Below are 12,260 nucleotides of genomic sequence, written 5' to 3' on the forward strand. Positions count from 1 at the left end.
TTGTTACTTTCATTACAGCTAACATAATTTAAAAAAAATCAATTCAATGAACGCAGGCTTTGCAAGCTGAGCCAGCATTCCATTGCCCATCCCTAGATTGCACTTGAGAAGATGAACTGGTTTCTTGAAATGCTGCAGTCCTTGATGTTTGTGTCTACCCACAATGCTGTTATGGAAGGAGTCCCAGGATTTCGACTCTGAGGTGGTGAAGGAACAGCTATATTATTCAAAGGCAGCATGATGTGTGTCTGGGAGTGAAACTTGGTGATGTTCTTGTCTGTCTAGCTGTTATAGTTTGTGGGTTTGGATATAAATATATCGCAGATAAATTGCAGTAAAAATGCACACCTTAGATTAATAAATTCATGTTCAAAAGTGATAGGAGCAGAATTAGGCCATTCGGCCCATCAAATCTACTCCACCGTTCAATGATGGCTGATCTACCTTCGCCTCTTAAACCCATTCTCCTGCCTTCTCCTCATAACCCCTGATATCCTTACCAATCAAGAATCTATCTTTCTCTGCCTTTAATATATCCATTGATGGCCTCTACAGCCTTTTGTGGCAATGAATTATACAGATTCACCACCCTCTGACTCTTAAAGGAGAAAATAATTGTTGGCAGGTTGAGAAGCTTAGGTGGGAATTTCCAAGCTTGCGGGATTGCTTATGTTTGCAATTTTCAAAATATGTTATTTGCAAAATGCAGGGCAATAAACCTCTTTGATAATTTATGCAAATAAATCAACAATTCCACTTGTTTTATTGGAGAAAGCAGAATTAAGATGCAAGATTTTAAAAACTCTGAGCTATTTATTTTGGATGTAAAGCAAAGCAGAAGAGACCATAAGTAAACTAAAATAAAAGAGAAACTCATGCTTTCTCCCACTCTAAATGTTGTGTTAAGGCACCATGAAAACAAAGGCTGAATAAATAAGTTTTAGGCATAAAACAAAATGCTGGTGGAGCTCAATAGGTCAGGCAGCATTTGGGCACTTCCTTCAGTCTAAAGAAGGGTTTCAACCTGAAAAATGGTTGTCCATTGCCTCCACAGACGTTGCCAAGTCCACTGAGTTCCTCCCGGACCCTGCTTTTTGTTCAAGATTCCAGCATCTGCAGCCTCTCGTGTCTTCAAATAACTTTTAAGAATGGACTTGAAGTTGATCTGGTATGATCGGACTCTACGTGGAATACAATGTGCAGTTCCGACCACAAGCTCACTTCCATTAAAGATAATCAAATCGATGCATGTACCCACAGCTACAAGCACATACGTTTCAATTGATATTTCCATAATTCCTGACAATATTAGGACAGTCTTTATTCTTGTATCCTCTTTCTATAATGGATCTGGATACTTCAACTAGGAGGTAATCAGACAAAATTACATTCACCTAACACATCATGTCTGTTTTTTGGAACATTAACTTAAAAGGGTAGGCACTCAGGCAAGCTCTTTTCCAAGTATTTAAATCTTCCTACTCAATTTTTCTACATGATGTATTTCGGTGATTTTATGTTCAAGAGAAATAACCCTCTAATCTGTTAACCCTTTGCTGGGATATACTTCCAAAAACATGAGCCTTTCACACGTATAGTGATTAGTATAGTGTGCACCCAGACAGCTGTTGAGCAAACAAGGGAGCATGACTGATTGACTGATACTTTATTATCACTTGTTTGTTTGTTTTGCATTCCATACACAAAGTTTGCAAAGAGGTGCCGACAAATGACAAAGAAGTCCTCAATGGTCCCTCTTTGAGGAGAGGTCATGTGCGGCGATCGACGATGGCACCGACTGGCGGATGAGACAGACCACGTAGCTTGACGACGCCGCTGCCGAGGGAAGGAACAAAGGAGGACCTATTCACAAAATGCTGGAGTAACTCAGCAGGTCAGGCAGCATCTCAGGAGAGAAGGAATGGGTGACGTCTCGGGTCGAGACCCTTCTTCAGACTGAACAAAGGAGGACCACTGTGAGGGAGGGGGAAAAGCAACGGGGACCTGGCGTGGCGGGACCGCTGTGATGGGGGGGGGGGGGGGGGGGGAGTGGGGGGGGGGGAGAACAATGGGGGACCTGGCACGGATACTGCGCATACTTTGTAACGTTGTCAGTGCCCTTTATGTGGCCACTATTTGCAATACCGTGGGTATACAAGCAAAGAATTGCACTGTAACTTGTCACATGTGACAATAAAGTATTCACTCATTCATTGTTCTGTAGAGTTTGATCTGGCATTCACCTGATTGTCAAACATATGCATACATTTCCAGTAGAGGTCAGTGTAGAACAATACGGATTGGCACTAGTTGCTGCTCTTTGATGCTGCAGACCTCACCCCTTCCTCATCCAGGCCGGTTCAGTGCACAATCCAGCCTGGACCCAATGGCAGGAATGACTGAGCACTATTTCCCCCCCTCCCTCCTCCCCATCTGTGAAGTTTTTAAGAAAATAACTGCAGATGCTGGTACAAATCGATTTATTCACAAAATGCTGGAGTAACTCAGCAGGTCAGGCAGCATCTCGGGAGAGAAGGAATGGGTGACGTTTCGGGTCGAGACCCTTCTTCAGACTGATGTCAGGGGGGCGGGACAAAGGAAGGATATAGGTGGAGACAGGAAGATAGAGGGAGATCTGGGAAGGAGGAGGGGAAGGGAGGGACACAGGAGCTATCTAAAGTTGGAGAAGTCGACGTTCATACCACCGGGCTGCAAACTGCCCAGGCGAAATATGAGGTGCTGTTCCTCCAATTTCTGGTGGGCCTCACTGTGGCACTGGAGGAGGCCCATGACAGAAAAGTCAGACTGGGAATGGGAGGGGGAGTTAAAGTGCTCGGCCACCGGGAGATCAGTTTTGTTAATGCGGACCGAGCGCAGGTGTTCAGCGAAGCGATCGGCGAGCCTGCGCTTGGTTTCGCAGATGTAAATAAGTTGGCATCTAGAGCAGCGGATGCAATAGATGAGGTTGGAGGAGGTGCAGGTGAACCTTTGTCTCACCTGGAAAGACTGTTTGGGTCCTTGGATAGAGTTGAGGGGGGAGGTAAAGGAACAGGTGTTGCATCTCGTGCGGTTGCAGGGGAAAGTGAAGTTTCTAAGGCTGATTTAAACATGGACATCAAGGCACCCATTTAACTGCACACTGTTCAGAATACATCAAACGTAGCATTGCATGGACATAACCTATAATTACCTAGACTATGCAGCAAAGCAATCATCATACCTGGGGGGGGGGGGGAGGGGTTGGTTTCGCTCATCATTGATTGCTTCATTATGTTCTAACAAAGGTTGTGACAGGTTCACATATTCGCTACAATCCACCCCTTCCTTTCCAATGAGATTGTGCAGCTAAATATAGATACACGTGTCACTGTTGGTGCTGCAAAGGGCCTTGAGATTTCATTAGACCATTGGCCGGGTCGGGTTTCCTTGGCACTGGTTTCATTTTCCACCGGAACCGGCTTTGAAGAGAGATGGCGAAGAGTGGAATAGGAGAAGGTGCCCCCAACTGGGAACTGCAGAAGATGAAGGGCGAATCCAAAAGTCTGGTGTACACCAGGAGAAGGGGCTATGAGATTACCAGAAACCCGCACCTCAACAAGGTAAAAGGCAGGGTTGTTGCAAGGCTTGTGTTGCAGACTCTGCAAGGGTTCAGGCTGCCGCTGGTGAGCAGATTCCCCTGTTCAGCTGCCGTTGCCTTTGTCCCTGTGGCTTTAAATGGAGAAGCGCTCTGTTTGGGCAAGGAGATTTGTTTGGGCTTGTCCCTGTAGGCTGGGCTGATCGCTATACAATCCTCACCCCCTCCTCCTCCCTTTTTTTTTTTGTTTTGCAACTTCGATGTGCTGGTGAAAGACAATGCACTGCACGTTATGTTTTGCTTTTAACGAGGAGCAGGAATTCCCCCTCCTCTGAGGCTGAGCTCCAAGTAGTGTTGCTGCAGACCCGCACTGCACTGGTGGGCGACCTCTGTGTTGGGAACGAGAGCCACTCCCTCTCCGAAGCCCGACCTGAAGCTTGGACTGTGTGTGTGTGTGTGTGTGTGCCATTGCAGCCAAGAACAACTGAAACCTTTATTGTTTAATGTCCCACCGAGAGTAACCAGATTGCAAAACCATTTAAATTCACTGATATTATATATGCATATTATACAAATTAAAACAGCGCATGTTTCACTTTGCAATGGGCAGGCATTAGTTAATCTTGGTGGTTTGCTGATTTGAGGTCAGAAGCAAATGTTCAGTTTCGTGACTCGTGGCAATTTTTAACAAATGCTGGCTTTTGGTGTAGTTTAAACGTACTACTTTTAAGAAATAACTTATCAGTCATTCTGTAATCTCCACACCCTTTAAATGTAACAGGGTAAGCTTTGGTCTGGCCAGAGCTTTAATTTCGAAACCAATCTCATCGCTGTATTGCAAATTTCCAGATTTCAAAAAAGTATTGCAGTGATTTGTTTGAAATGTTATCCATCCATTGGATCATCTAAATGAGAAATCTATTCTCTTCCTGGAGGCGAGAATTTTTAAAGTAGGAGCAATTCCAAGTTTTTTGATTTGATCTTTATTTTCAAATGCGTTCCTTCAGGATTGGGTGTGGATTCTACATTCACTTTGTGTTTGGAAGCTTTGTGAATTGTAAATTATGGGCATCTGAAACTTGTACGCCGAAAGGGTCTCTGACCTGAAACGTTGACTCTTTCTCTTCCACAGACACAGCTGACCTGTTGAGTGATTGCAGCATTTTCTGTTTTTGTTTCAGATTTCCATCGCAATATTTGCAACTTTTTTTGGTTTCGGTTTTTTCACTTCGTCTCATTGTTTCATTTTAGAACAAACTGAAAACATGTGTTTTAACCGTTTCTTGGAATACTGGCAAATGTGTGAAAAATGGTCTGGTGCCTTCTGATTTTTCTCTTCTAGCTCAAAGGAGATGGTTTTGTGATGCAAATCCCTTGGAACCACTGCCACCTGGTTCTTTGCCTGTTCTGTCCCCTCCCTCAGTATTTTGTTTTTTATTGTTGACATCTTTATTTCTTACTTCTGGATCTTGCACCCTACAAATTCTTTGAAAATGAATAAACTCTTCCACCTTGTACATCAAAGATCCTTTGCCTCCAGCATTATGTGTACTGAAGTCCATAAATCAATCAACAAACATTCCTGTCCATTAGAACATTTGTCAAATAAGTAAAAAGCTATGTGTTAAAATCTGAATGGGCTTATGTGGGACGGTATTTGGAAAAGCAAAAGTCTAAGTGATAGTAAACATGGCTTGGGATTATCTATTGTTTTTGACTGGGAGAATTGACAATGGCAGAGCAATTCTATATGGACCTTAGCAAGGTTTTTGACAAGGACTGCATGGTAGGCTAGCCAGGAAAGTTAGATCAGATGGGATCCAGGGTGAGCTAGCCAATTGGATACAAAGTTGGCTTAATGGAAGGGGTCTACGTGGTAGTGGAGTGTTGTTATACAGTTGGGAAGTCTGTGACTGGTGGTGTGCTGCAGGGATATGTGGTTAGTTCAGTGTTTATCTGTATTACCAGTTTGGATGATTGTTGCTAACGGGGTTAGTAAGTTTGCAGAAGGCACCAACATTAGTGTACAGTGATACAGCTTATGAAAAATAATAAGATCTAGGTGAACTGGGCCAAGAAACTACAAATGGACTCTGACAAGTGTGAGGAGTTGCATTTTGGTAAGTTAAACCCAAGCAGGATTAGCACAGTAAATGTTAGGGCCCTGGAGAATGTTGTAGAACAGGGAGACTTGGGGATGCAGGAAAATAGTTCTGTTAAAGTGGTGACACTGATAGATGAGATGTAAAGAAGGTGTTTGGCATGTTTGTCTTCATTGGTCAGGGCATTGAGTTGGAAGATCATGTTGGTGAGATCACACTCTGAATACTGTGCGCAGTTCTGGTTTTCCAACTTTGGGAAAGGTGTCATTAAGCTGCAAAGGGTGCATACAAGATTCATTACGATGTAACTGGGATTGGAGGGCTTGAGTTACAAGGAGAGGCTGGGGCTCATTTTAATGGACGACACTGCCCGGTCCTCCACGAGTACTGACCTCCCCAACATCAAAGGGATCTCTGGGAGGTATTGCCTCAAAGGCAGCCGGCATCATCAAGGAACCACACCACCCTGGCCACGCTCTCATTTCATGCATGCCACCGGGAAGAAGGTTTAGGGGTATGAAAACTGACCTCTAGGTTCAGGAATAGCTTCTTCCCAATAACCATTGGCCTGTTGAACACTACACATACCAACTAAACTACAAACAGTCTTGGTTGCACTAGGGACTTCTGGGTTTTGTTTTGCATTACTATTGTTTTATACTTATTGAACTTTTTAAGATGTTATCTATGGAGTAAAGTGTTTACTGACCTGTTAAGCTGCTGCAAGTACAAATTTCATTGTTCTGTTTCGGTACACATAACAATTAGATGCTTGACAATTGAATTTGAGGAGTGACCTTTTATAGAAGTATATTTAAATCTAGAGGGGTGTAGATAAAATGAATGGTCAGTCATTTCCTAGAGAGGAGGAGCCTGAAGGGCAAATGTTTAAGATGAGAGGGTAAAGATTTAACAGTTATGAGGTGATTTTTTCACAGTGCAGTTGGGGGGCAGGACCCGCACGAGTGACAGGAGTGCGGCCAATGAGGGATAAGGAAGTGGAGCGGAAGAGGGGGGGGGGGTGAGGTTCCCGCCCCCCCCCAATGAAGAGGGGAACCGCGGGGCGGGAATGGCGGCGCCACCGGAGAGCCCCTAAAATTGGACGGGGGGGGGGGGGGTGGTGAGGGGAGGAAGGGGGGATAAGGGTGGTTGAGGGGGATGGAGTGGGTGAGGGGGGGGGATAAGAGGGGAAAGGGGGAGGAGGGGGCGATAAGGGGGGATGGAATTAGTGGGTAGGGGAGGGGGGATAAGGGGGGTTGAGGGGGGATGGAGTGGGTTGAGAGGAGGAGGTGGGTTGTGGGGGGATGGAGTGGGTGAGGGAAGGTGGGTGAGGGGAGTGGGGGAGTGGGATAGGGATAGGGGAGGGTGCTAGACCAATGCAGGAGATGTTTTGACCCAACGGGTCCACAGCAGCTAGTACTACATTAAATACAAGAATACTCCTGTACTGAAGGCAATAATACAAGTACATTTTCTTCTCCCTATCTACTCTAATTGCTGTTTAGCAAGTCAGAAAAATAAGCACAAAGCCTTAATTTATTTCAAAGATGTGGAGGTGCATGTTTTTCTTAAAGGGTTTTCCTTGGGCATCTGTAAACTTCTTGTTTAACATGCTTTTTAAGTTTGGAGAAAATTGTTGTGGAACATTGTTTACTACTGATGTTCATTTCAAAGTGCCTTTCTAGTTCATTGATCTCATTCTATTAAATCATTTGGGGATCTTTCACCCTTTTCAGGTACCCACCCCTATTTATGGTGTCCCTTTTAATTTGTGACCATTATCTTAATTAGAACCAGCCTTTTTTGAAGGTAACTTTCAGAGCATTCTCCCCTTTTTAAAAAAAATTTTGAACACTTAAAATTTGATTTTTGTATAATTGTGTGCTCATTTGGTTTTTCTTTTGGCTCAATTTACTACTTTGTGTTACAACTGTATGAATCATTGGGCCAAAAAAAATCATAGCAGCACAGGAAAAAGGACGTTGGCTCTATCTGTTGTAGAATGATTCTCTTTTGCTTTATATTGAATAGAAAATCCCATCAAGTATCCTCATTACTCTTCATTTCCATTTGGAGAGACCTAATTGACTCTAACTTCCATTACTTTTGGAAAGAATAACTTCTCAATCAAAGCTTTCCCTCGCACTCTTCTTGTATCTCTTTTGTCTATTACTGAAAATCCTTTTTAATCTGTGTGGTTTTTGAGCCATCTGCCAATGGGAACAATGTTTTTGTTTACCCAGTGTAAACCAGTTATGATTTTATTCGTATCTATCTCCTCTTTTGCTCCAAACAGTAGAAACCTAGGTCTCCCTTTGGTATAGGCCAGAATCTGCAGTTCTTTTTTTCTTACAATAATTTTCAAGCGCTTTGGGGTAAATACTCTTTTAATTGAAATGCTGTTAAGTTCTAAAAGTGGCTAATGGACCAACTTCCAAAAAAAGTATGGATGCTCCTTAAAGAGGTGGGGGGAGGGAGGAGGGGGGGAAGGGAGAAATTTGTCTTTGAAGTTAATCTGTAGAATTTTGACTTTTGTAATGTGGTGTTTTGTGTTTGAGATTTATTGGTATGACGGCGGTCTCCTTGCTAGTTGCTCCATTTAATCAGGGATAGCTCAGTGTGTGTAAAAATAAATAAATATATATAATGAGAATTTAGACACATAAAGTTGGAGTAACTCGGCGGGACAGTCGGCATCTCTGGATGGAAGGAATGGGTGATGTTTAGGGTTGATACCCTTCATTAGCAGTCATTTGCTTGACCTAATAAATAGTATTTTAAATATCAGATGCGAATGACGTTGCATGCCCTACTAAACAGTGATTGGATGAATAGAGTTTGCGGTCGCATCTTACCTATCTGTCGACCAAGCCCATGCAATACAAACAGAAATAAATGATAAAATGGGAAGCAATGTAACAATTGTTGCAGGGCAGTAAACCAAACTGGTGAACGTTGGACTTGTCAGAATTATTTTAAACGGGACTTGTCTGGTGAACTAAGAGTACAAGATGAATTATTAGCAGAAGGCAGAATGGTCAAATCTTTGTGCTTAGTGTTAGCACGTTTTGAAATGATTGTGTCAATTACCTGGATCTGATGCCCTTTGTCATAGTCATAAAGTGTTACAGTGTGGAAACAGGCCCTTCGGCCCAACTTGTCCCTGCTACACTAGTCCCGCGTGCCTGCCTGGTCCATATCTCTCCAAACCTGTCCTATCCATGTACCTATCTAACTGTTTTTTAAATGGAGGGATAGTCCTAGCCTCAACTACCTCCTCTGGCTGCTTGGTCCATACACCCACCACCCTTTGTGCGGAAAAAGTTACCCCTTGGATTCCTATTAAATCTTTTCCCCTTCACCTTGAACCTATGTCCTCTGGTCCTTGATTCCCCTACGCTGGGCATAAGACTCTGTGCATCTACCCGATCTATTCCTCTCATGATTTTGTGAACCTCTATAAGATCACCCCTCTTCATCCTGCGTTCTATGAAATAGAAACCCAGCCTACTCAACCTCTCCCTATAGCTCACACCCTCTAGTCCTTACAACATCCTCATAAATCTTTTCTGAACCCTTTCAAGCTTGGCAATATCTTTCCTACAACATCGTGCCCAGAACTGAATATGATATTCTAAATTCGGTCTCACCAACATCTTATACAACTGCAACATGACCTCCCAGCTTCTACACTCAATAATCTGACTGATGAAGGCCAAAGTGCCAAAAGCCTTTTTGACCACCTTATCTACCTGCGACCCGACCTTCAAGGAACCATGCACATGTACTCCTAGATCTCTCTGCTCTACAACACTATCCAGAGGCCTACCATGTACTGTGTAGATCCTGCCCTTATTTGATGTCCCAAATTACAACACCTCACACTTCTCAGTATTAAACTCCATCAACCATTCCTCCGCCCACCTGGCCAATCGATCCAGATGTCTCAGACGTAGGAGAGGTGGGAAGTTTACAGGCAGAGCCTGGAACTTTGTGTTCCTTCCAAAAGCTAGTCGCACAAATACAAGTCAATGCCTGTAGCGCCAGTGATTTGTGGATTATTATTCAGCTTCCTGGTGTTTTACAAGCATGTGTTCTTGTACCGTTATATTTCTTCCAACAAAAAAACCTGTTATACTGTACAGCTGAGGGAAGAACAGGCGAGTCTAAAATAACCCATGAAGAATGATTTTTAGCTTGGCCATGTGAAGAAACAACGTAAATTTTGCACAACGGTTTGTGTAACATAAAGTGTGATCCTGGCTACAGTTTATGTTGCAGTTTTGAGCCACTAAAAAAAATTCTTGACACACCTTCGCTTTGTTTCTTTATACAATTAATGGAGCAATTTGCAAAATCTATTTGCAAAATTCCTTCTGGGATAGCTGGTTGGTTTTATTAGTTATCAGTGCTCAGGAGAAAATAATACAAAGTACTCTTTGGAAATAAAAAAAGACTTCAGCCTTCAAATGAAATTCATTTACAATTTTACAATGGCTCCAATGAATTTTGGTTCTGAATATAGTCCTGCTAAATCACTTTATTTTCTTCCCTTCCACTTTGGGAATGAAGCACTAAGGCCAAAGCACTCGTAATAATGATGCACAGTCACTGGTGCTGCAGGCAATGACTTGAATGAATGAATGAATGAATGAATGAATGAATGAGTTTATTGGCCAAGTATGCATATACAAGGAATATAAGAAAATAACTGCAGATGCTGGTACAAATCGATTTATTCACAAAATGCTGGAGTAACTCACCTGAAAGTGCCCGGTGGTTGGGGTGGTCCTACCCAAACCACCCCAACCCCGGGCACTTTCCCTTGCAACCGCACGAGATGCAACACCTGTCCCTTTACCTCCCCCCTCAACTCCATCCAAGGACCCAAACAGTCTTTCCAGGTGAGACAGAGGTTCACCTGCACCTCCTCCAACCTCATCTATTGCATCCGCTGCTCTAGATGTCAACTTATTTATATCGGCGAAACCAAGCGCAGGCTCGGCGATCGCTTCGCTGAACACCTGCGCTCGGTCTGCATTAACAAAACTGATCTCCCGGTGGCCAAGCACTTTAACTCCCCCTCCCATTCCCAGTCTGACCTTTCTGTCATGTGCCTCCTCCAGTGCCAGAGTGAGGCCCGCCGGAAATTGGAGGAACAGCACCTCATATTTCGCCTGGGCAGTTTGCAGCCCGGTGGTATGAATGTCGACTTCTCCAACTTCAGATAGCTCCTCTGTCCCTCCCTTCCCCTCCTCCTTCCCAGATCTCCCTCTATCTTCCTGTCTCCACCTATATCCTTCCTTTGTCCCGCCCCCTTGACATCTGTCTGAAGAAGGGTCTCGACCCGAAACGTCACCCACTCCTTCTCTCCCGAGATGCTGCCTGACCTGCTGAGTTACTGCAGCGGTAGAGTTGCTGCTTTACAGCGAATGCAGCGCCGGAGACTCAGGTTCGATCCTGACTACGGGTGCTGCACTGTAAGGAGTTTGTACGTTCTCCCCGTGACCTGCGTGGGTTTTCTCCGAGATCTTTGGTTTCCTCCCACACTCCAAAGACGTACAGGTATGTAGGTTAATTGGCTGGGTAAATGTAAAAATTGTCCCTAGTGGGTGTAGGATAGTGTTAATGTACGGGGATCGCTGGGCGGCACGGACTTGGAGGGCCGAAAAGGCCTGTTTCCGGCTGTATATATATGATATATATGATATGATATGATATACAAGGAATGTGCCTTGGTGCTCCGCTCACAAATGCAGCATTCCACCAATCAGGCCTTGTGGTAGAGTGGCCAGCTGGAAGCCACACTTCAGTAAAAGGCACATGACAGCCCGCTTGGAGATTGCCCAAAGGTACCTAAAGGACTCTCAGACCATGAGAAACAAGATTCTCTGGTTTGATTAAACCAAGAACGACCTTTTTGGCCTGAATGCCAAGCGTCACGTCCGGAGGAAACCAGGCACCGCTCATCACCTGGCCAATACCATACCTATGGTGAAGCATGGTGGTGGCAGCACCATTCTGTGGGGATGTTTTTCAGCAGCAGGAACTGGGAGACTAGTCAGGATCGAGGGAAAGATGAAAGGAGCAAAGTACAGAGAGATCCTTGATGAAAACCTGCTCCAGAGCGTTCTGGACCTCAGACTGAGGCGGAGGTTGACCTTCCAACAGGACAACGACCCTAAGCACACAGCCAAGACAACACAGGAGTGGCTTTGTGACATGTCTGTAAATGTCCTTGAGTGTCCCGGATGTAAACCCGATCAAAAATCTCTGGAGGGACCTGAAAATAGTTGTGCATCGACGCTCCCCATCCAACCTGACAGAGCTTGAGAGGATCTGCAGAGAAGAATGGGAGAAATTTCCGAAATACAGGTGTGCCAAGCTTGTAGCGTCATACTCGAGAAGATTTGAGGCTGTAATCGCTGCCAAATGTGCCTCAACAAAATACTGAATAAAGGGTCTGAATACTTATGTAAATGTGATATTTCAGTTTATTTCTTTTTAATTACTTTGCAAAAATTTCTAAACACCTGTTTTTGCTTTTTTACTATGTGTGTAGATTGATGATTTTAAAAAATGAA

At 44.0% G+C, this 12,260-nt stretch overlaps 1 protein-coding gene across 2 annotated transcripts in view; it reads left to right on the forward strand.

The window, feature by feature from the left end:
* The first annotated feature begins 3,462 nt into the window (after window positions 1-3,462).
* The window catches only part of me1 (malic enzyme 1, NADP(+)-dependent, cytosolic), a 325,940-nt gene continuing 317,142 nt past the window's right edge, over window positions 3,463-12,260 (forward strand). Inside the window, exon 1 of one of the 2 annotated variants that reach the window (XM_078399713.1) lies at window positions 3,463-3,599. In XM_078399713.1, the coding sequence (XP_078255839.1) occupies window positions 3,471-3,599 (129 nt within the window). In that variant the 5' untranslated portion in view covers window positions 3,463-3,470. Of the gene's footprint in view, window positions 3,600-4,483; window positions 4,525-12,260 lie in introns of those variants that run through there. The other variant, XM_078399714.1, reaches the window with a different exon arrangement.

Source organism: Rhinoraja longicauda, chromosome 5 (genome assembly GCF_053455715.1).
Source record: "Rhinoraja longicauda isolate Sanriku21f chromosome 5, sRhiLon1.1, whole genome shotgun sequence".
NCBI classification, from domain to species: Eukaryota; Metazoa; Chordata; class Chondrichthyes; order Rajiformes; family Arhynchobatidae; genus Rhinoraja; species Rhinoraja longicauda.